The 20,231-nt window shown below is 43.1% G+C and overlaps 2 protein-coding genes across 2 annotated transcripts in view; one reads left to right on the top strand and one right to left on the bottom strand.

The window, feature by feature from the left end:
- Nucleotides 1–19,195, top strand: part of TFAP2E (transcription factor AP-2 epsilon) — a 46,309-nt gene extending 27,114 nt beyond the window's left edge. Inside the window, exon 8 of the transcript XR_010745304.1 lies at nt 19,186–19,195. The gene's annotated coding sequence lies outside the window, so the exon portion shown is untranslated. The remainder of the gene's footprint in view (nt 1–19,185) is intronic.
- PSMB2 (proteasome 20S subunit beta 2) lies at nt 6,991–17,902 on the bottom strand. Its single transcript, XM_066335517.1, has 6 exons — nt 17,763–17,902; nt 15,252–15,374; nt 14,791–14,861; nt 9,755–9,917; nt 8,102–8,151; nt 6,991–7,235 (listed from the first exon to the last, which is right to left on the bottom strand). The coding sequence occupies exons 1-6, from the start codon at nt 17,851–17,853 to the stop codon at nt 7,128–7,130; spliced, it is 606 nt and encodes a 201-aa protein (XP_066191614.1). The 5' UTR covers nt 17,854–17,902; the 3' UTR covers nt 6,991–7,127.
- Nucleotides 19,196–20,231: the final 1,036 nt, after the last annotated feature.

Below are 20,231 nucleotides of genomic sequence, written 5' to 3' on the forward strand. Positions count from 1 at the left end.
TACAAAAAAAGCTCCAAAATTCGTTTCAACAGTCTTTTTCAAAGATATAATCTGTATGCTTATAATTTAATTTCAAATTATTAAAAACTCTCTCCTTTAAGAATCTCTGTTCAGCTTCACTACCTGCAAAAGCATTCCAGCAGGGAGGCAGGACACAGAGGATGCAGACACTGTTGAGGAGGAGGAGGCTGGTGGAAAGGCCAGTTTGCTCAGTTTGGACAATGAAAACAACCTTTCTTACACCCTCTTGGTAATGTGCTGCTGTTTTGCCTCTTAAATGGACCCTGGCACCACAGGGAATTATTTCAGCCCAGGCCTCCCACTCCTGACACACTTTCATTTCATTTCCTCTCCCAGCCCTGTCATATGGCAGCAGCACATGATTATTTATTACAGATTATGGCTTTTGGAGTTTACTGCTAATTTGGTCATCACAGGGATCCTCCAGGAGCACAGAGTAATCACCATGAGAGATGAGACCAGTCCTGTAGCACAGACAGCCCTGACTTGATCCTGTTCAGATTCTCTTTGTTAGAAAGATGGGGTTTGGCACAAAACTTCTTCAAAAAACTTCTTCAAGGTTCTCCAGAGCCAAAAGAGGCACAGGGCATCCACAGCCCATCTCTGCCTCATCAGGGAACTGGGAAAAGAGAAGGATTCCAGATAAACTTTTCCTTCCCAGGAAAGCAAGGAAGACCCAAGAAATGGGAAAACCCTATAGATCATATTTCAGAACATTTGGTATATGGACAATTTAGAGAATACAAAGGTCTTACCTGGTAAAGCAGAAAACTTAGATGAAATGCTAAAAAAAATAAGGAATATTCTTGTTTTAAAGTATTCCTAAAAAAAAGTTGTCAGCGCCTTTGAACCTGCTGAGCCAAGGAGTAATTCAGCAAATCCTGTGAGGAAAAATAGCTCCGTTCTGCTCAGCTCGGGGCAAAAATGTTTTCTATTAATTCCATGTGTTAATAAGCTTTTTCACAGCTTTTGAACATAAAGAACCTTTTGCTTTAGTACCCTGTAAATTTTGGAGCCAACATGGAAACCAAAACCAAAACTGTAACTCGTGTGGCTTCACAGCTCCTAAACACATTGGGAGGGGTCAACCTCAAATCCTTTCCTGGCTTATGTGAATATGGGACATGGAGCTCACACAACCAGCCCTCCCTGGTTCATCACAGCACAGGCCATCAATCCCGAGGCAAAAACCAACACAGAAACCTTGGAATTGTCAGATGTTCCCAAGCAAAGCCCCTTGCATGATGCTCTGGGCAGGTTTCTCATGTGCACTGAGTGAATACTGTAAGACAAATTAAATTAAAACCTTGTTTTAATTCTTTTCTTCTTGAAAGTGTTCACTAAGAACTATGTGAGTTTAAGGATGATTACAAAAGAAGAAAAACGAGACACAAGTTTGAACTGCATCATTTTAAATCAGAAAAAATAAGGAATAAGTAAACCCTGGAAAACCTTTCACATCCCAAACTCAGCCTTGCCCAGTAACAAAAGTTTCAAAGATACCAGCCACTGCTGCCCAAAAAAAAAAAAGGAAAACCACCAAATGAGCTGACAGCTTTGGAAATGTTTTCCTAATTCCCATGTCAGAGTCTGGCTATGTACTTGAAAGTTTCTGATTCCCATATAATCCAGCTGGGGACATTTTAATTACACAGACAAGAGCATTTTCTGCTCCAGTCAGGCCCATAATGCCACCCTTGAGCCACAGCCTCTGCACACTGCAGGCTTGTTGGGAGGGAACAAATAAATGGGTTGTGATAACCCACATTCCAAACCAGCCATTGCAGACTTTTCCTGGTATTTTTCTTCAGCAAATTTTGCTGTGGGATCACAGAAAGTCCTTTGAAAACAGTACCATGTGGTGCAGCAGCTTTTTCCTCCCTGGCACAGCTGCTGATAAAACCCTGTGAGCATCCTCACTGCGAGCACACAGTATGAATGTCCAGAGCAGCTCTGCAAGGGAGAACTGTAATATCCAAAAAACCCAGAAGATTCACCTTAACTTCACATCCCTGCTTGTCAGTGCTTGGATGAACTAGGACAAGATGGATTCCAGCTGCTCTTTTTGGGTTTTTGGCAAGTCATTGGCTATCTTCTTTGATAATATGGATAATTACCTGTTTCACAGCACAACTGCCCAGCATTTGTGAAAATAAGCATCTTTCAAGGGAAGAAACAATCCTGTACATCCCACCTTCCACTGCTGGCTCTGGTCCTCTCTCCATGAGTTCTGTGACCACCAGTTGATCTGCAAGGCAGGAAGAGGACAAACCAGTTTGGGAGAAGGCAGCAGCGTGCGAGATCACTGCCCTCTGCTGAATCCAGAGCTGGGGAGACACACAGGTGTTCCCTAAAACCAAAAACTCTGAGAGCAGGGAAATGGCATCAGCCACATTCCCAGTGCAACATTTGGCAAGAGGAGATCAAGCATCACTGAGGCCCACGGGTGTTTTGGTGGTACAGTAGCAGGATATTGTCAATAATCCTCCAAATAATGACACAAAAAATGATAGAGTTTCCTTTGTCTGCTGCAAATTAACTCGAGGAGATCCACAATTTTCATGTTTGTGCATAAACACGAGAAATATTTAACAACATCAAGGAAGCCTCTACTAAGCAGAAGGTAATTTAACCAAATCAAAACATACCCAGCCAAGAAATCACTTCAGAAGATTCAGTGATTATGTTGGCCCCACCTTGTAGGGCTGTCTTAGAGTTGATTTACAGATCAAAAATTATACCACACTTGCTGGCATTCAGATAGACCCATATTTTGATTTTCTCCCTATAGATTTGATCAGCAGAATTTAGTTTTTCAATAATCTTGCTAACTTTACTGTATTACACAGGGGAAAATACCATCCTGGCAGTTCTGAAACAGATCCTTTTAGACACCCTCTCCCCATGCCCCAACAGCTAAGGGTTTTCTCTGCCTTCCACAGCTGTCTCCAGTTAAACTACATGAATCAGCTTATTGGATAACGACCTAATTGCACATTAGCACAGAAACAAAACACTTAAACTGTCACTTTACATTTTCAAGACAACTAACTTATTTTTTAACATAGTCCTCAGCCAGTCAGAGATCTAAACCAACGGAGTCAAGGGCATGGAAAATAGACAAGTTGTATATTTTAATTCCACCATTTACATTTTGCTTTTCTTCTTTTTTTTTTTTTTTTTTTTTTTTAATTTTTTTTTTATTTGTTAAAACAACTGATGTCTGTTTAGCTTGATCAGTAAAAATTTCCTGCACTAAATTACTGTTGATGGCTGATAACAACACATGGAAACTCTATGTAAGGTTAAACCCTGAAAGAATTAAAAATGGCTTGAAGAATAAACTTTTTACAAGTAGGATAAATTATTTTTTCCTTAAGCATATCCAGTGCTCCACAGGTAGCAAACCGAGGTTTTTTCTTCCTTAAATGCCAAGTTATTTAATACAAAAGGAATATTCTGTCCGTGCTTTAGATGGGAAAATAGACTCAACCAAATCCTATGAGCATAATCCCTAATGTCAGCTCTGGCATGGGCTAATGCCACTTGGAGGAGCCTACTGTCAAAACTAGAGACAAGAGCAAAGGAAAACACATCCTTTGGAGAGCTCAGCCTGATCTCTCCCCTCTGCTCCCACATCTTGGCTCTGGGAAGTGACAGCTCCATTTGGTGACAAAGTTTCTGCCAGGGACTGATCAGCACAAACAGAAGTCAAACTCCGGGACTGCTGAGAATATGCTGTAGGGCTGATCATACACACTTTATTTCTGTTTGATGATGATAATGATGATAATGATGATTATTATTAGGAAGTCTCACTAATTTCTGCTGAGCACACTCAGGTTTGCACCAAAACCCAATCCCTGCCTGAGGCTGTTCACCTGCCCAGGGCTCGAGCATCTCTTGGTTAAACAGAACAGGGCCATGGATTTTTTAAGAAATCCTGGGGAGAGGGACCTGGGAGGCTCCCCCTCACCGGCAGCTCCCCATAAAAGCGAACACAGCAGAGTGGGAGACAGTTTCACCTTCCAGGCATTTCAGGTTTTGATTGATGACCCTGCTTGGCTGTGACTTCACTCAAGACGACTTTTGAGGCATGGAGTCACTTTTAGGCAGCAGAACCGTCCTGGCACTGTTACAAATTTGTGCGAGACCATTTCACAAGGCAGCTCAACTCTGACGGCTCCTCTGGGCCAATGCTTCTGGCCACAGGGAGGTCTATCCCAAAACACAGATTTTCTTCCATGGAAAGGTGTAATTAACACCAAGAAAAAGCCCCGTGAGCACTGCACCTACGCTCACATTCCTCTTCCAGCAAAGCACTCCCAACCCAGTGTGGCCTAAGGCAACAGAGAATCTGTAAACTGATCTTGGAGCTAACTTCAAGCTCTGGAGAGATGAGCTGGTGATGATCTGCTCCCCAGGAAAAGACCATCCTTAAACAGGAAACCTAACACGAGAAAAAGGGCCTTGTTAACTCTTTGGGCCCTGAGGCTTTGTGAGTAAAACATATGGTCAGAATTACCAGGCAAGGCAAGGCAGAGCAGCTCACCGTGGCCACAGTGCCCCAGGAACACAGTACCTTGACTACTACATTCATTTCTCATAATATGAACCACAAAAATTAGTACAAAGCAGTATTTTCTTGCAGTGCTCAATTATTTCAGAGATTTCTTATGAAAGAGAGGCCTGTCATGATAAATACAAATGGAGACGTGAATTTTTTGAAAAGAGATTCCTGGATTCTAGGCAAAATACGGTTTTCAGAAGCTTTAGGGCTAAACTTGAAGCAGGTAAGAAGTGTTCTATTCTTTCATTAATTGAAATATTGGTTTTTCAAACGGATTCCATGTAGTACTGTCAAAAATAAAAACTGCTTTCTGAATTCAAATATCAGCACTGTAGATATTTTAAAAAATAAATTATGCATCAGAAGTATCACACTTTTCCTTAAAAAATATGAAGTCTGGGAAAGTCCTCAAAAAATCTCCTTTGTTAGAGGCTACAGTCCAATCTCATCGTGGGCCAGTTCTTTTGTTCCTGGGTTGGAATCAAGGGCTGTATTTATTCATTCCTCAAGGTTGCCGCTCCACTGGCTTCGGATGCAACCCCTTGGATCTTCCTTTCCATGGGGGATTCAGATCCTGGGCCCTGCCCTTGGGCAAAACATATGTTCCACTCCAACCTGGATCCAACCAGAGAATAATTGTTTTATGTTTATTAATCACCTGCATGCAAATAGGTGCCAATAAAAACTCCAGGCAGATTCTCTGCCAGGCTCACATCATCCAAGAGCTCCACACCCCAGTTCAGTGTCTGAACAATGAATCCCTCCAATGAAGAGGCATCGCTGCTTTGATATGCAGTGACAAAAATATCACATCAGCTCAGCCCCCTCTGCAGTGATGAGTTTGAAATGAGACAAGAAACCTGCAAAAACATTCAACATCAGTGGTAAAATAAATTAGAGATGCTGCATTAAGCTAAACAAGTACATTAATGCAACACGAAGGGGTGAGATTTCAGTGGCGGAACGAAAACGCTCCGACTCAGCTCGTGTTAAATGTGACCTGCCAAGAGGAAATCGTCAGGCTGGGGACTGCTGAGTGTAAAAGTTTAAAACGTTTTCAAGAGATAAAATGAGTTTTAGCAAAATGTTTCAGAGTTCTGTGTCACTAGCCTTAAATAAAAGCCATTGCAGCCATTACAGCAAAATCAGCTGTAATTAAACTCATTCTGGGAAGAATTAAACTACAAAGCCTGATGGGACTCCAGGGAAGATTCAGATTTAAGTAAGAGGCAGGGTGAGTTAAGGCACTGGAGCTGCAAATCTCTTCTGTGTCATTAAGCAAGTCTCAGTCTCATCCAGTTCTCATCCATTCCAGAAGGCAGGAATCCTTTAAGACTGACAACTTTTTTTTTGGGAAGGAACAAACTCTCTCAAACACACCACTGAGGTAAGACCAAAAAGCTTAGACAAATTAACACTCAAGTCTGTCACTCACCTTTTCCAGCTGTAAACTTGGGTGTTATGCCACAACACAAAACTATCAGTCTGCACACAGTCGTGTACACATTTACCCTATTTTCAAGATTCTTTTCCTGAGCTTATTCAAACATAAAATAAGCACCCAGAACAATTTTAATGCCAATTCAAGTAGGGAAGGAGTCACACCAAATACTGTTCTCAAAAGAATCACTTCTGGGCAGACCACAAGGATCAGCCACATGATAATTATCTGAGGCTGTTCCATGAATGGGGGTTTCATAGGGAAGCAGCATCTTGAGCCTAGATGGATCATCAGGGATTATTCTCAAGGAAACAAAGCTCTAGCTAGCTGAGAGTAATTCAAAGATTTATGAGAAGTGCTGCAGTTTAATTTCTCACTGAACTGCTTTCATGTACTTCTAAATGTACAGACACATCAATTAAGAAAAATCACAGAACTGGTATCAGTTTCTATTTAAAATACTATTTAAATTCTATTTAATGTAGTTATGAGCCCACTGTGCCAGCAGAATGCTCTTTCCTAGTAACAGAACCATTGCCAGGTGAGTTAAAAGTGCATTTTAAAATCCATTCTACTTGAAAACCTTTGTGTTAACCTAATTAAAGTGAAAAAAAGTTCTATTGAAAGCAAATAAGGTCTTTGAAAACCTGATTATTATTTTATACGGCAAAGAGTGGTAACATCTTTGAAAAAATAAAGTAGATGGTGTATGTTTGGCACGGACCACTTGTCTGGGGTTTGCTGAGGTTAAGTGATGAGAGGGATGACAGCACAATGTCATCTAGAAAACAGTTTTCCCACAAATAAGAAATTTGGAGAGCAGTAAAATCTCAGAAGAGGAAAGATAAATAACCTGAATGTGCCCACATGAACTGTAAATCAAGTTTCACCTTCACTGTGGAACAATTTACTCAAATCTTCTCAGGAAGGATCAGTGGAATAAAAAGATGAAACTGGCTATATAAATGTCAGGCTTTATTCGAGTTCCCACTGCAGTACATTACTTGTGTGCTTCAAATGAATAGAAAAAAAAAAACAACAAAAAAACCCAGGAGAAAACAAAACAAGAAGACTGCTGAAGAAAGATCTCAAGAGTTAGGACTCCACTTTGGCAAGGGGTATATTGTCCACTTCGTGGATGCCCTCCTTGTCAATGAACCGGGCGTTGAAGGAGGTCAGGTTGAGGATGAAGCGTTTCTGAAGCTGTTCAGCAAAGACAAAAAGACAGAAGAAATGAGATTGACTCAAAGTTTAAATAAAAGAGGAGAGTATATTTTAAATTTCCATCCATTTCAGATTCTAGCAACCTGAAATATTAGGAACTACACTGGTTTTTTTCACTGCTCAGGAATGAATTAGTGGGAGTTTGTTGTAAGATGTTGCACATCAGACAAGCCTCAGTTAGAGATCAAAATAGCCAGGCCTGTTAACAAGGAAGACATTTAGGCAGAAAAACTAGAGTGGGCTAAAATTTTGGACACAAAGTGTACATATCACAAAGATACTTCAAACAGGACCTCTTCAGAGCACTTCTTCTTGATGTCACATTCAAATCAATCTCTTAAAGACAAGGATAAAGACTATTTTCCTACAATAAAAGCCTCGGTGTCTGAAATGTCTGGAGTCTTAATGTTTACTCTAAAATTGGTCATGAACTTTAAAGTCAATGCTTTACCTCAGGTATCACTTCCCAAGCTGGAAAAGAATCAGTATATACTTCTGAGAGTTGTTAAGTGTAACACAAGTGACAAGGATGCTGCAGTATGTTCAGAAGAAACATAAGAGGAAAAAGTCTGGATCAATATTATGCTAAGCACGCAGAAAGCAGAAGGGAAGCAAAGCGATTAAGCTCCAAGTTTACGTTCTGGAGGATGTGAACCATGCAAAGGCAACGCAACTGCCCGTAAATCCTTTTCCTCAGTAGCTATTCCACATCTGGCCAGTGCCTTTATTACCCTTCTGGCAAAGGCAGCAAGAAATGCGACAAGAGGAACAGGAAAGTATCAGCGAATGAATGCAAACAAACATTCCTTTCTCAGGAGCATCAGGGACCGAGTTCAGCGACTCACCTCCTCTAGACATTTTTTTAAGAGCTCCACGGCTTCCTCACGTGTGATACCTGAAAGGGAAAACATCCCCAGATTGATTTCATTAGAGGCCATCTCTCTCCACAGAAACTTTTATTAAATTTAAACAACTTTTCAGCTGAGCACCAAAACCTCTCCTTCCCAGCTCACAGAAAACACTTTCCAGATGTCCCGAGGACGCCCTGCACCGCAGTGCTCACGCCGCAACAAGCCATTGAGAATCGATTTGTTACAGGGAATGGGAAGCATGACGGAATTCTGCCTCCCATGGCCAGGGCCTGGCTCAGAGAAGCTCAGCCACCTCCCTCTCCTAGAGTTTATTGCAGCTCTAAATCAGCTCCAGCTGCCCCGGCCGGCTGCGAGTCCAGGGCAGGAGGTGGAGATGGGTTTAGTGTGATGTTCCTGCTGGGTATGAGCTCAATAAAGGGCAAGGCACGTGTGGGATGCTCCTGCTATTCTCACACTTCAGGATAAAATCCAGCACTCTATAGGGGTGACAAGCCATGACAATGAAGTTCATTATTTTCCTCTGTTCCACAAGGAATGGTGAAAACGGAACAATAGATTGTTTAAGGGACATGACTAGAAAACAAACAGGGTCTGTGGGTCTAAAACTTCTTTCTAGGCTTTGTTCCAGACCTGCATCCATTGCTCAGGCAAGTTAAATGAAAATGATCAGTTTATAGCTACATTTCTTGAAGGAGGCAGATGAAAGGATTTCTAATCTCAGAGCAGAGATAATAACTCAAATTTAGCTTTGCACACAGGAGTCAAATAGTTTGTAGCTAAAGCCAAAGATGTCAGATTAACAATATTCTGTGCTTTGCGTGTTTCTTTATCTGCACAGTGGGGATGGGGCCATGTTTATTCCTTGGCAGTGGATTATGATTCTAAAATTGAAAGTTCAGACAGGTACAAACATGTATAATAGTTATGATGAGCAGCTGCCAAGTGCACAGAACTAAATCAGTCTAAAAACCTCTCCGCTGCCCAGAGAAGCTGTGGCTGCCCTATCCCTGAAAGTGTCCATGGGCAGGTTAGTGGAAGGTGTCCCTGCCCATGGCAGGAGGTGAAATGAGATGAGCTTTAAGGTTCCTGCCAAACCAAACCCTTCCATGCTCTGTGATTCATCATCACCACTTCAGAATGCTGGAGATGATCTTGCTAGGAATATCTTTTCACTTGAATGTTTTTAATTTATCACACGCAAAACCAATCCAAGATATGGAGCAATAGGATCTGGGACTGGCCTTTGAATATTGACAATCTGGGAAAATGTACATATCAGAGCCAACAGACAAGCAAGATAAAGCTGTCAAACTGTTGACAAAAGCAGACTACCAGCTGCCAATGGTCCAGAAAAGTCTAATCGTGTTTTAGAATAACTGAAACGTCCTTTAGTCTCAGTTTGTTATGCTGCAAACAGGAAAAAATTAAAGAGTTGACTAGTTTTGTTACCATGCTAGTGAAACCAAAGGCAACCTTTTGAGCTCTATTTATCTAACAAAAAGTCAAGTTCCAATCTGCTGCACCACAGCAAAGCCACCTGATTTAGCAAATGTCAGTCTCACTGGTTAATAAAGTCAAGGCCTAAATTGAAGCAGGAGAATTTTCCTGTCCAGTGGCTCCACTCACCTGGCTTGTAATAGCGGTCAAGGATGCTGAGGGTAAGGAATGCTCCATATCCATGTGCTGCAAAAGGAGCCTTAGCCAGAGCTGCCAGGTAATCCATGTAGTACAGGGCAGGGCCCTCGTGGTCATCATAGCCAGCTAGGAGAAGGTTCACATGGTAAGGGGTCTGCCAAGAGAAATGATGTTTTTGTTAGAGCACTCACACCAAATCTTTGAATCCTGATTTCCCTGTGCACCAGGGAACAGCAGCAGAGCTGATTACCCAAGTCCCTATCACAGAATGCTACACCAATCTTGCCTGCAGCACATCGTGGGTCTCAAGCTAAAAGTGATCAGGTCTCCTGGTAACACGGAGTGCACAAGCAAATAAAAACATAGAACTCTTATTCTCTTGAAAACCAGTGAGTTCAGGGGTTTTTTTACAGCTTTCACAGCACACTCAAACTTTAAAAAACTTGAATGCAGTTTTCACACCAGATTCTTTCATCTCCATATAAAACTGGTGGATTTTTACTGCTGCCACGTGAGCACAACGTGAACATTTTGCAGTTTCTAAGAACTCTTTGTTCGTTTAACCTGCTCTTTGCTCTCTTCTCAGTCCCCCTGCCAGTGAGCACGGCCCGTCTCAGCATGTATGAAAGCTCTCACACACTGCACTTACACAGTGTCCTGTTCACTGGAAATGGTTTTTATTGCATGTACCAAGTTTAATCTTTAATATTTGGCAATTTACTCCATGTTCTGGGTTTAGTGTTCCACCATCATGAATAAATCAGACATCTCTTCTTCTCCTACATCTCGTTCCAAGATCTGTACTTTGTAAGACCATGAAACACACGTGCACTGTATTATTTTTAAATGTAGGATCAGAAAAAATCTGGGCATTGTAAGTATTTTTAAAAGCAGCTTTTATATACTTCCAGTATTTCCATATCTACACAATGTTTCTTATTAAATTAATTGTACTAACAGGATATCTCCAAACTGCTGGAAAGCCTGGATCAAAAAGGCAACAAAATAAGAAAAAAAAAAATGATGATGCAACTACCAGATTTAAAAAGCAAACAAAATTTCACCCTAAAGCCAAAACATTAACTGCATCATAGGAAAAGTTCATTTTGATACTCAATACAGTAAATTTCCACTCACACACACACACAAAAAAAAATCGCATGCCACTGTATTTTTACTTTCAGACAGTATGAAAGAATAAAGCAGGCTACAGTTATATATAAAACATCACTTTAAATTGTGTGATTTAATCTTCAAAGCATCCAAGAGTATTTGGAAAGAAGTTACCATGCAGCTGTATTGGTTTAATTAGGCTGTATTTCATCATTTATTTATTCTGAAACATCACACAAGTTGATATTTAAGAGCCATGACACAAGATCACTCAAATTATTGTGTGACTTGGAATTACCAACATTGGCATATGCGAGATACTCAACCATAAATAAATGGTGTTATACAGACTTAAACCCATCTGTAAACTGATTTTCAGTTTTAAGTTCTCCTGCTAATGGTCTCTGAGGCTTCTTAAAACTCAAATGTAAATAATTATCCCCCATGCCTTATTATTCTAGAAAGGCAGGATTTAAACAGTAGCAATTATACATAATCTATTTACTACTTCCACGATTATAAATGAAATTTGCAGCGTGACACCTCAATGCTGGGACTGGAATTTCTTGTACATCTCAATCTTCTTGTCCATTCCAAAGCCAGCCTCCCTTGACTTCTGTCCATGCCAACAATTCTCAACTCTTTACAAGGCTGACATGGTTAAAGGGCCATCGAATGAGTGATGACTGACACTCCAGGACATTATTTTTAACCCAAACTTCCCTTCCTACAGAAGCACCATTTCTCATCCCAAGTAGTTTTGCACTTGGTGCTGTTTGATTTAAAATAACGACAGCAATTAGGAGATGTGTGAAATTGTTCAGAATTTACAGCTGAAGAGCACAGTTGTGCTAAACAGCCCAACCCCAGCTCGGTGGTGACACAGCCCTGTGACATCTGGCGGAAGCCGAAGTCACAGCGAGGGGGGAAAGGTGGGAGCAAGGAAGCTTCCTGCCAAGTGTGGACATGGGGAGAGGAGCTGAAAGCTGCCTTTGGAATGCAGCCAGACCCTGTCAGCTATAATTAAACAGCATCACAACCAGAGACTGAACTTCATCACCTTTGGAGGGCAGGGGGTTGTTTTTCCTATTCCCACATACAGCCTCGGCAGGGAGCTCGATGTACTAAACCCTCACTGGATTCAGCAGGTGAAGCGCTAGAACAGGTAACAACAGAATCCTCGAATGGTTTGGGTAGAAATGGACCTTAAAGCTCATCTCATTCTACCCCCTGCCATGGGCAGGGACATCTTCCACTATCCCAGGTTGTTTCAAGCCCTGTCCAGTCTGGCCTTGGACACTTCCAGGGATCCTGGGGCAGGCACAGCTTCTCTGGGCACCCTGTGCCAGGGCCTCTCCACCCTCACAGGGAACAATTCCTGCCCAATGTCCAGTCTAACACTGCTCTCAAGGCCATTCACCCTTGTCCTGTCACTACACACTACAGCACCACTCACCTCCATGAAAGCCAAAGCAATTTCTAGGTTTGCCTCAACTGTAATACATAAACAGAAATCACAAAGACTCATTTCAGATCCTGCTTTGGAGCAGAGCTCTTGTGTTTTAAAAAGAGAAATGTCACGAAAAACCACATGGTGACTATCAAGGAGATGCAAAGACAACAGCAATGGCCTTAAGATACAAGCCCAGTGTCCTCATACCTGATACTTTCCATCAGAAGAACAATTTCAAGGCAATGCCTTATGAGCCATCCCCAAGATATCAAGACCTTGGACTACAGGAGTCGTGAGAATCCTAAATGAAATCAAACTGGGTAACAGGGGGGCACCTGGATGGTGATAAACAATGCTGAACAAGCTCTATTTTGATCTTGGCTACAACAAGAGTCTAAATGCCTGAGAAAGGCCTGCTGCAGTTTAACCTTCCCTTTCATACACCCTCTGGCCTCCTATAACAGCTTCACACAGTGAGTACCAATAAAGCAACAAACTACCTTTTCCCCACCAAACTTTTTACTTCTCAACTATTTTCCCACTCCTAACAGGAGGGGATGGCATGTTTTTCCTTTTAAATTTTATTTTCATGATCCACATGATTACATTAGTAGCCTCCAGGAATCCCTTATGCAGTTTCAATAGATAAGGAGCACTAGTGTTAACGCTTCTGGTATCCCACATATGATGAAAATGTAACAAAATTCACAGGAAAAAACCCAACTCTGATGGCAAGGCTTGTATTGTCAAATTCTAAATGCCACAAACAAACCATTAAGTGCTACAGTTAAGAGAAAGAAGGTTCTGCCTGCAATGTGGAGATCAGTGTAGTGTGACAGCAGTGTCAGAGAGCGCTGCATGCCCTGGGGTGTTGCCATCTGCACCAGAGCAGTGTTTTGTCTCTGGTAAATAAACACATCTGCCTCTGCCAGTGTCCTCCCCACTCTGCTGCCCATCTGGAGCAGGTGAGCTGGAAGACAGGCGTGGGCTCAGGGAGGAGCAGAGCCAAAGGGAAGATCAGGCCCCAAGGGATGTGGTACAGAGGAAGAAAAAGGTGCCACATCAGTGCTGCCTCCTGATGGGCAGATTTACCAAAAAGCCTGTTAAAGGTACCTTAAATAATATATTAAGAAATAGCTGCCTCTACTAAAAGAGGACAGGACATTCAGTCTCATCTGTGCAGGTCAGATGTCCCTGAGATGAGACATCAGCACCAAGGCGAGGCCCAAACAGCATCACTGCTCCACATCAGCCTCGAGAACTGCACAGGAATGCACAGAACACACACAGACCTTCCAAATCACACCTCGACACAAGCTAAAGCAAACAGCACCCCTGCCAACCATCACCTGCCAGCCATGCAGTTGGATGGAGCCATTTAAAGTGGAAAAGTAGTGTGGAATCACAGAATAGCCTGAGTTGGAAGGGACACACAAGGGAAAATTGCTACCTGCAGCTGTGACCCACGTCAGAAAGGAGAACAGTAATCCCTGGCTGTTCCTGTGGATGAGTTCTGGAAGAACTCTCACTCCTCATGTGTAGTTCTCAACAATACAGCTCTGAGGTTAATACTGGCCTTTATTTGCTACTGGAAAACCTGATTTCAGGCCAGAGCAGTGCACTGTTAGAAAACCAACACAATTTAACCCACTCTGTCCCTGACAGAGCTGATCAACTTCAATCTCAATATCCTCTTTCATCCTGTTTTCTTTCATATCTGTTTTCTTTCTTTCATATATAACACATTAACATTCTTCTCAATGAAATGCTTCCTAACCTTGGATCATTAAAGGTTTGTTTGCCCACACAAAACTCTTCATACTTTGAAAAAAATCACCCTGGGAAACATCAGTAATGGCAGTTCAGTAACTTGAAAACACAACCCCAACTTGGATGTGGTATTTACTGAAAGCCTCATGTTGCTGTTTACAAAAAGCACTTGTTTTCCTAAGTACATCAAACAGCTTTGCTCTATGAAATCATTTTCCAAGAAGATTAAACGGATTTGGTGCATTTGCATGAAAACTCACAACCTTATCTCGATGCTCAAGAAGTTTAATTCACTTTATGACTGCAGTGACAAACTGTTTATTGGGCCCAAGGCTGGAATTTTAAGTCTATGCTTGTATCAGTTATTGATAAGTGATGTGATAAGTTTTAAAATAAGCAAATCAAGTTCTACTTTACTAGGACATTATTTCAGCAACGTGAACTCAAAGAATCTCAGAATCATTGATGTTGGAGATGTCAAAAATCGAGTCCAACCTGTGATCCATCAACCCCTTGTTACTCAGACCAGAGCACTGAATGCCAAGTTGTTCCTTGACCCCACTACGCCCCTGAACATCCAGTTCCAAATTCATCACTAAAGACAGCAGCTTCCACCTTTTTCAGACTCCATTATTTGAGGATGGGAATGTTCCCTGGAAGCCTCTGCCAAAATCCCTCAGCTTTTACTCACCCGACTCCGCAGATAATCCGCGAGGTTTCGCCGGGTGAAGTTTGCAGCTGCAGTGGGAGACAATTCATAACCTGGAGAAGAAATGTAACTATTTGTTTGGTATGTAATGTAAAGTAATATTTATTTGGTAACAGCCCAAATCATTGTTTCACCTCCCATCTTCCCATTCCTGTTTCGAAATAACAAAATGTTCTTTAGTGACAAATTGTAGTGCCTTTTGTCTAATTCTGGTTTATTCTGAAAGCTAAAAGCATAAAAAGGGCCCTCACAGTTTGGGTAGTTTATATCTCTATGGATGATAGAAACATATGGCTTCAAAAACTTCAAATATTAAGGACATGTAGCTTGACAATTTGCCCAATGTATCAGAAGAACTGGCCACAGCACTTTTCACCAACATTCCCCTGGAAACCACCCTTAGCTCTGCTCCCAGCCCCCAGGGCCTGTCCTGCTTCACTCACCATTTCTCATTTTGTAGAGCTGAACATTTTTCTGGATGTATTCTGCAAACTGCACCGTGTCTCCAGGCTCCCCCACACACAGCAGTAAGATCTTTTCACTCATCTTAAACATTTTGTCATGATCTAGGCAAAGAAAAACAACACTGAATGCCATGGTCATGACGAAGAATAAATTATTTTGCTAATATCCTGATGCATCAGGACTTTACAGAAGCAAGAAAGAGATTTGGGTAACTGCATCATGACCTGGAGCACCAGTAAAAAGCCTTTCTGAGCAAACACTGACATTTGGTGTCCCACAGCAGGTGACACAGAACACAAGAGTGGTTAAAGAGGAACAAAGCCCTTCAGGAAGGGAGGCATTCCAGAAATATATAGTATTTCCTACTTTAGAAGCAAGGTAGGAAAGAATAAAGCTTCACACAGAACATTATGTTCAAAGCATAAGGTTTTGCTTCCCAGAATCAGAAGTAAGAATTTTGCTTAGTGACTATTGAACTTTATTCAAATATTCTGCAAGAGAAGGAAATAATTTAATATAAAGCTGAAATATCAACACATTGAGCAAAATCAATCTTGGGAAATCCAGAAACAAATTCCATGTCAAATGATGCCTTTTTCCTCCTATCCAGCAGTCCCAAAAACCAGAAGCTTGCATGAATGAGGATTTTCCAGAAACATTTCTTTTGCTTGTAATTTTTGTGAAAAAAAAAAACCAAAAACCCAAGCCAAACAACCAAAGAGAACGAAAATTAAAGTAACAATTACAAATCGTAACGAAGCCCACTTATAAACAGGAAATTAAGGAACACTAATTCATATTTTTAGTGGTAACTGCAGTTTAAAACAGTTGTAAGTTTGTGCATGTTTGAGCTGATCCAAGTTGCTAAAATGACAGTGCTGAAGACAATCCTGTGCTCACAGTGTCTCCTCTCACTACAACAGGTATCTGGCACTTGGATATCCCAGACAAACACTGAGCAGCTGCTGGAGTGAAGGGAAAATCCCTTCTCTCCACTGAGAGCTTGGACAAACACCAAGCCTCCACCTCACTAAATGGTGCTGAACAATCTGTGCTGCAAGACAGGGAGGAAGTGTCACAATCCTCAGAAACGATGTCAAAATTTATCACAGCTCTGGAGCTGCTGTCTGGAGCTCAGAGAAAGCCACTGACACCGCCCAGCCCTTGCAATCCCAGACTGGTTTGGGTTGGAAGGCAGCTTAAAGCTCATCCCTTTCCATGGGCAGGGATACTTTCTACTATCCTAAGTTGCTCCAAGCCCCATCCAACCTTGCCACAGCTTCTCTGAGCAACCTGTGCCAGGCCTCCCCACCCTCACATGGAACAGTTCCTTCCCAATATCCCATCTAACCCCATCCTCTGGCAATGGAAAGCCATTCCCTCTGTCCTGTCATTCCAGGCCCTTGTAAATTGTCTCTCTCCATCCTTCCTGCAGGCTCCCTTCAGGTACTGGAAAGGGCAATTAGGTCACCTCAAAGCTTTTCCAGGCTGAAATCAATTAACAAATAAATGTTCTAAATATAGATCTGAAATTTATGGGCACCTTCCCCAGCAAAAGCAACTAAATCCTGTGTTCAAAGTACATCTTCCTTAAAGCTTGTGACTAACCTATTTGGCATCAACATTAACTTAGAAAACATTATTTAAAGTGATTAAATTTTACTTTTGTATGTACCACCAGGTTTCACAGCCTCTAACACTGCTCCAGTTGGCAATCACAGACTTGAAGTGAAACACTTGAGGTGCTATAACATTTTTATATAGATTTCTTTATCTTCATTTGTATGACCTAGCAATCCTCTATTCTACAACTTTTTTTAGAAGAGCTACTAAAGCACAGTCTTCAGAACAGAACAAGCTTCAGTCCAGGCCATAGCAACAGCAGGAAGAAAAATTGATTTTAGGGATTTCCAGAGACTTGGTGACACCCTAGATGTTTTACCACACAAAGAAACCAAAGCCATGTTTCAGTCTGGCTCCTGTACCCAGTGCTATTAATTTCACTGATACTTTTAGTCCCCATAATCCCTTTTCTTCCATGAATCAAGTTTTACCAGTGAATTCGGCACAAGTGAGGACCTCCTGTCACACATCGTTATCCCTGTTCTGTTTTTTAACACTTCTACACTGCTGTACAGAGCGAGGCTTGAGGTCACAAGCCAGCTCTCACCTGAACAGGTAAATTAAGCCCAGAACCCAACACAGAGCGGTCATACTCGGTCAGGATTGGGGACTTTACCTGGAGCAAGGGGCGATTTAAGCTCCACCTTGGCTCCGCGCTCCAGAGGCCGCCCGGCATTTCCTACGGTCACTACACCTCCCCTGAAGGACCTGGCAGCGCTCAAACCGAGCAACCTCCTCCTCTGTGAACAGCCTCCCCTCAGCCCCAGCGGCGGGCCCGCAGCACCCCAACCGCGCACACCGGGGCCCTGGGACACCCTACCGGGCCAGGGCTTAGCCCGGGAGCCCGGTGCCCCTCAGGGTCTCACCGTGCTTCATCTGGATGATGCTGGTGGCCGCCACGGTGTCCGCGGCCACCAGGACATAGTCGGGGCCCTGGATGCCGATGAGGTACTCCATGGCCGTGACACAGCGCGGCCCGCCCCGCGCCTGCGCGCCCGCGCGCGACGATGACGTCACGGCTCGCGAGAGCCACCGCTCTCGCGAGACCGCGGCGCCCTGAGGGGAGTGGGGGGGGCGGGAACTTGAGGGAGTCTCGTTCTATCACGGCGTTTTTGAAGGTGAAAAGGACGGAGCGGCCTCGAATCTGAGGGGCTCGAGTTCCATCCCTTTGGAATCACGGGGTGGTTAAAGGTGGAAAAGCCACAGGGTGGCTGAATGAGGCATTGAGGTTGGGAAAGACCTTCGAGGTTATCCTCAGCCCAGTGCCACCGCTGTGCCCTCCGCTGAACCATGTCCCCAAGTTTGGCGTCCGCCTAAGATTTTCGTGGAATCATCAAGGTTGGATTTCAGATCATTCAGTCCCTCAACCAGCACTGCCTCTGGTACCATGTCACCTGGCTCCTACTGGACACCTCCAGGGACAGTGACTCCACCACTTCCCCAGGCAGCCTGTTCCAGTGTGTGACCATGCGAACCATGAATATTTCTTTCAATATCTTATGTGAACCTCCTCTATCTCAGCTTGAGGTCATTTGGTCTTGTCTTTCACTGAGCTCACTCATAGTAAGAGACATGGCCCCACCTCACCCACACACCTGTCACGGAGTTATGGGGAGCCAGAAGGTCCTACCTGGGCCTCCTTTTCTCCACGCTGAGCCCCTCCAGCTCTCTCAGCCATTCCTGGTGCTCCAGACCCTTCCCCAGCTCTGTCCCCTTCTCTGGACACTCTCCAGCTCCTCAGTATCCTGCCATGAAGAGCCCAGAGCTGCACCAGGATCCAATGTACAGCCCCAGCAGTGCCAGGACAGAGGGATGGTCAGTGTCCATGTGCCTCAAAACTATTGAAGTTGGTTTCTTTACTGCCAAAGGGACAGTCCCAAGCCTGGCTCACCCATTGAGCCAATATAGGATTTTTTCCCAGAGCTGAAGATGACCCTGTGGATTTTCCTATCAGTCTCATGGCTTCAGAGCTCTTCCATGAGCTCAGGTAGAGACCTTGGTTGGCATCTGTGGTTCATCACCTGGCTGGACATGGGTTCTATCAGCTGCTGAGCAATGAATGTTATTTTCTATTTTTTTCCCACCCCAGTTGCAATCTACTTAAATTTCTCAGGGCAAAAAGTGCCTTCTTGCACAGAAATCCTGAAATGGTTTGGGCTGGAAGAGATCTTCAGGATCACCCAGTCCCACTCCCTGCCATGGGCAGAGACACTTCTCTATGACCACGTTGCTCCAAGTCTCTTGCAATCTTGGGCACTTCTATCCAGAGGCTTCCAGGATATTGTGGAGTAATGTGGATAATTAATAACAAGAGAGAAAAAAAAAGAAAAGTCACACTGGAATTGCCTCAACATTGTCTCACTGAGGTGGCTCCAACTGGCCCTTGTTTTATGCCCCTGCCTGAGCCCCAGCAAGATTCCATGATTCTGTGATTAACAAGTTCTCTGAGTGCAGCTCCACAAATCCAGCCCATGCTGAGGAGAAGAGCCACCAAAACATCCAAAATCTGTAGGTTTGAGGCAGCCCCAGGAGAGAAAACTCAGGATGCTCCAGCATATGGCAAACACCCAGTCACTGGGAGAACCAGACATAACCTTTGTGTGGTTTAAAAAATACTAAATATGCCAAAAAGAAACAGCAGATTGTCTCCAGCAAACAGTATAAATGTGTGCAAGCAGGAAATTCACCATTTTGACTGTTTTCCAATGGCCTGTAGCTACACTTGTTCAATCGAGTGCTGCTTGTGTACATCAAATGAGGGTGATTTCTTCTGCTGAAGGATTTTGTGTGGATCCAGCCTGAAGTTTTGCATTTTCCCCCTGTAGATCTCCACGCATATTCCATGTGTACAACTAGCCCTTCTCACTCAGTGCTATTTTTTGAGACCTTTTTAAGGGAAGGTTAAGGAAAAATCCACAACTACCATCCTGGTTGATTTTTTGGGGGATCCTGGGGTACAGTTAATTGTGAAAGTTGTTACTGAATTTTCTTGACAGATTGTATTTCCCTGTTTAGGAACAGCTTTCTGTTCAGTCTCCCTCTCATATGACCAGTGCGGGGCTGTGGCGTGACCCAAGATGGGAGGGATTTGTCATTCTGGGGATTGTTTGAGCAGTGCTTGCACCAGCCTTGGTCCTTTGTTTTCTCTCAATATGATATTAGTAAAGATGATGTTACAGTTACTGGAATGCCTGGATGAAGTTTCCTGCAGCAGCTCCTGCTTGCCAGAGAAGAAAAGAATTTGCTTTTTCTTGCTGTTTCAGGTGCAGGAAATGAAGGTGCAGAGGGGAGAAGTGATTTAGGAGATCACAGGGCAGGGTAACAGAGTGGATGGG

Source organism: Sylvia atricapilla, chromosome 24 (genome assembly GCF_009819655.1).
Source record: "Sylvia atricapilla isolate bSylAtr1 chromosome 24, bSylAtr1.pri, whole genome shotgun sequence".
Classification (NCBI taxonomy): Eukaryota; Metazoa; Chordata; class Aves; order Passeriformes; family Sylviidae; genus Sylvia; species Sylvia atricapilla.

Bases quoted from the DNA above. Each gene is read 5' to 3' on its own strand.
- PSMB2 (XM_066335517.1), bottom strand. From the start codon at position 17,853: ATGGAGTACCTCATCGGCATCCAGGGCCCCGACTATGTCCTGGTGGCC. The intron at 15,375-17,762 runs GTGAGACCCTGA...TTCTTTGCCTAG, and splicing joins CATCATCCAGATGAAGCACG to ATCATGACAAAATGTTTAAG. The intron at 8,152-9,754 runs GTGAGTGGAGCC...TTTCCCTTTCAG, and splicing joins TGACCGCTATTACAAGCCAG to GTATCACACGTGAGGAAGCC.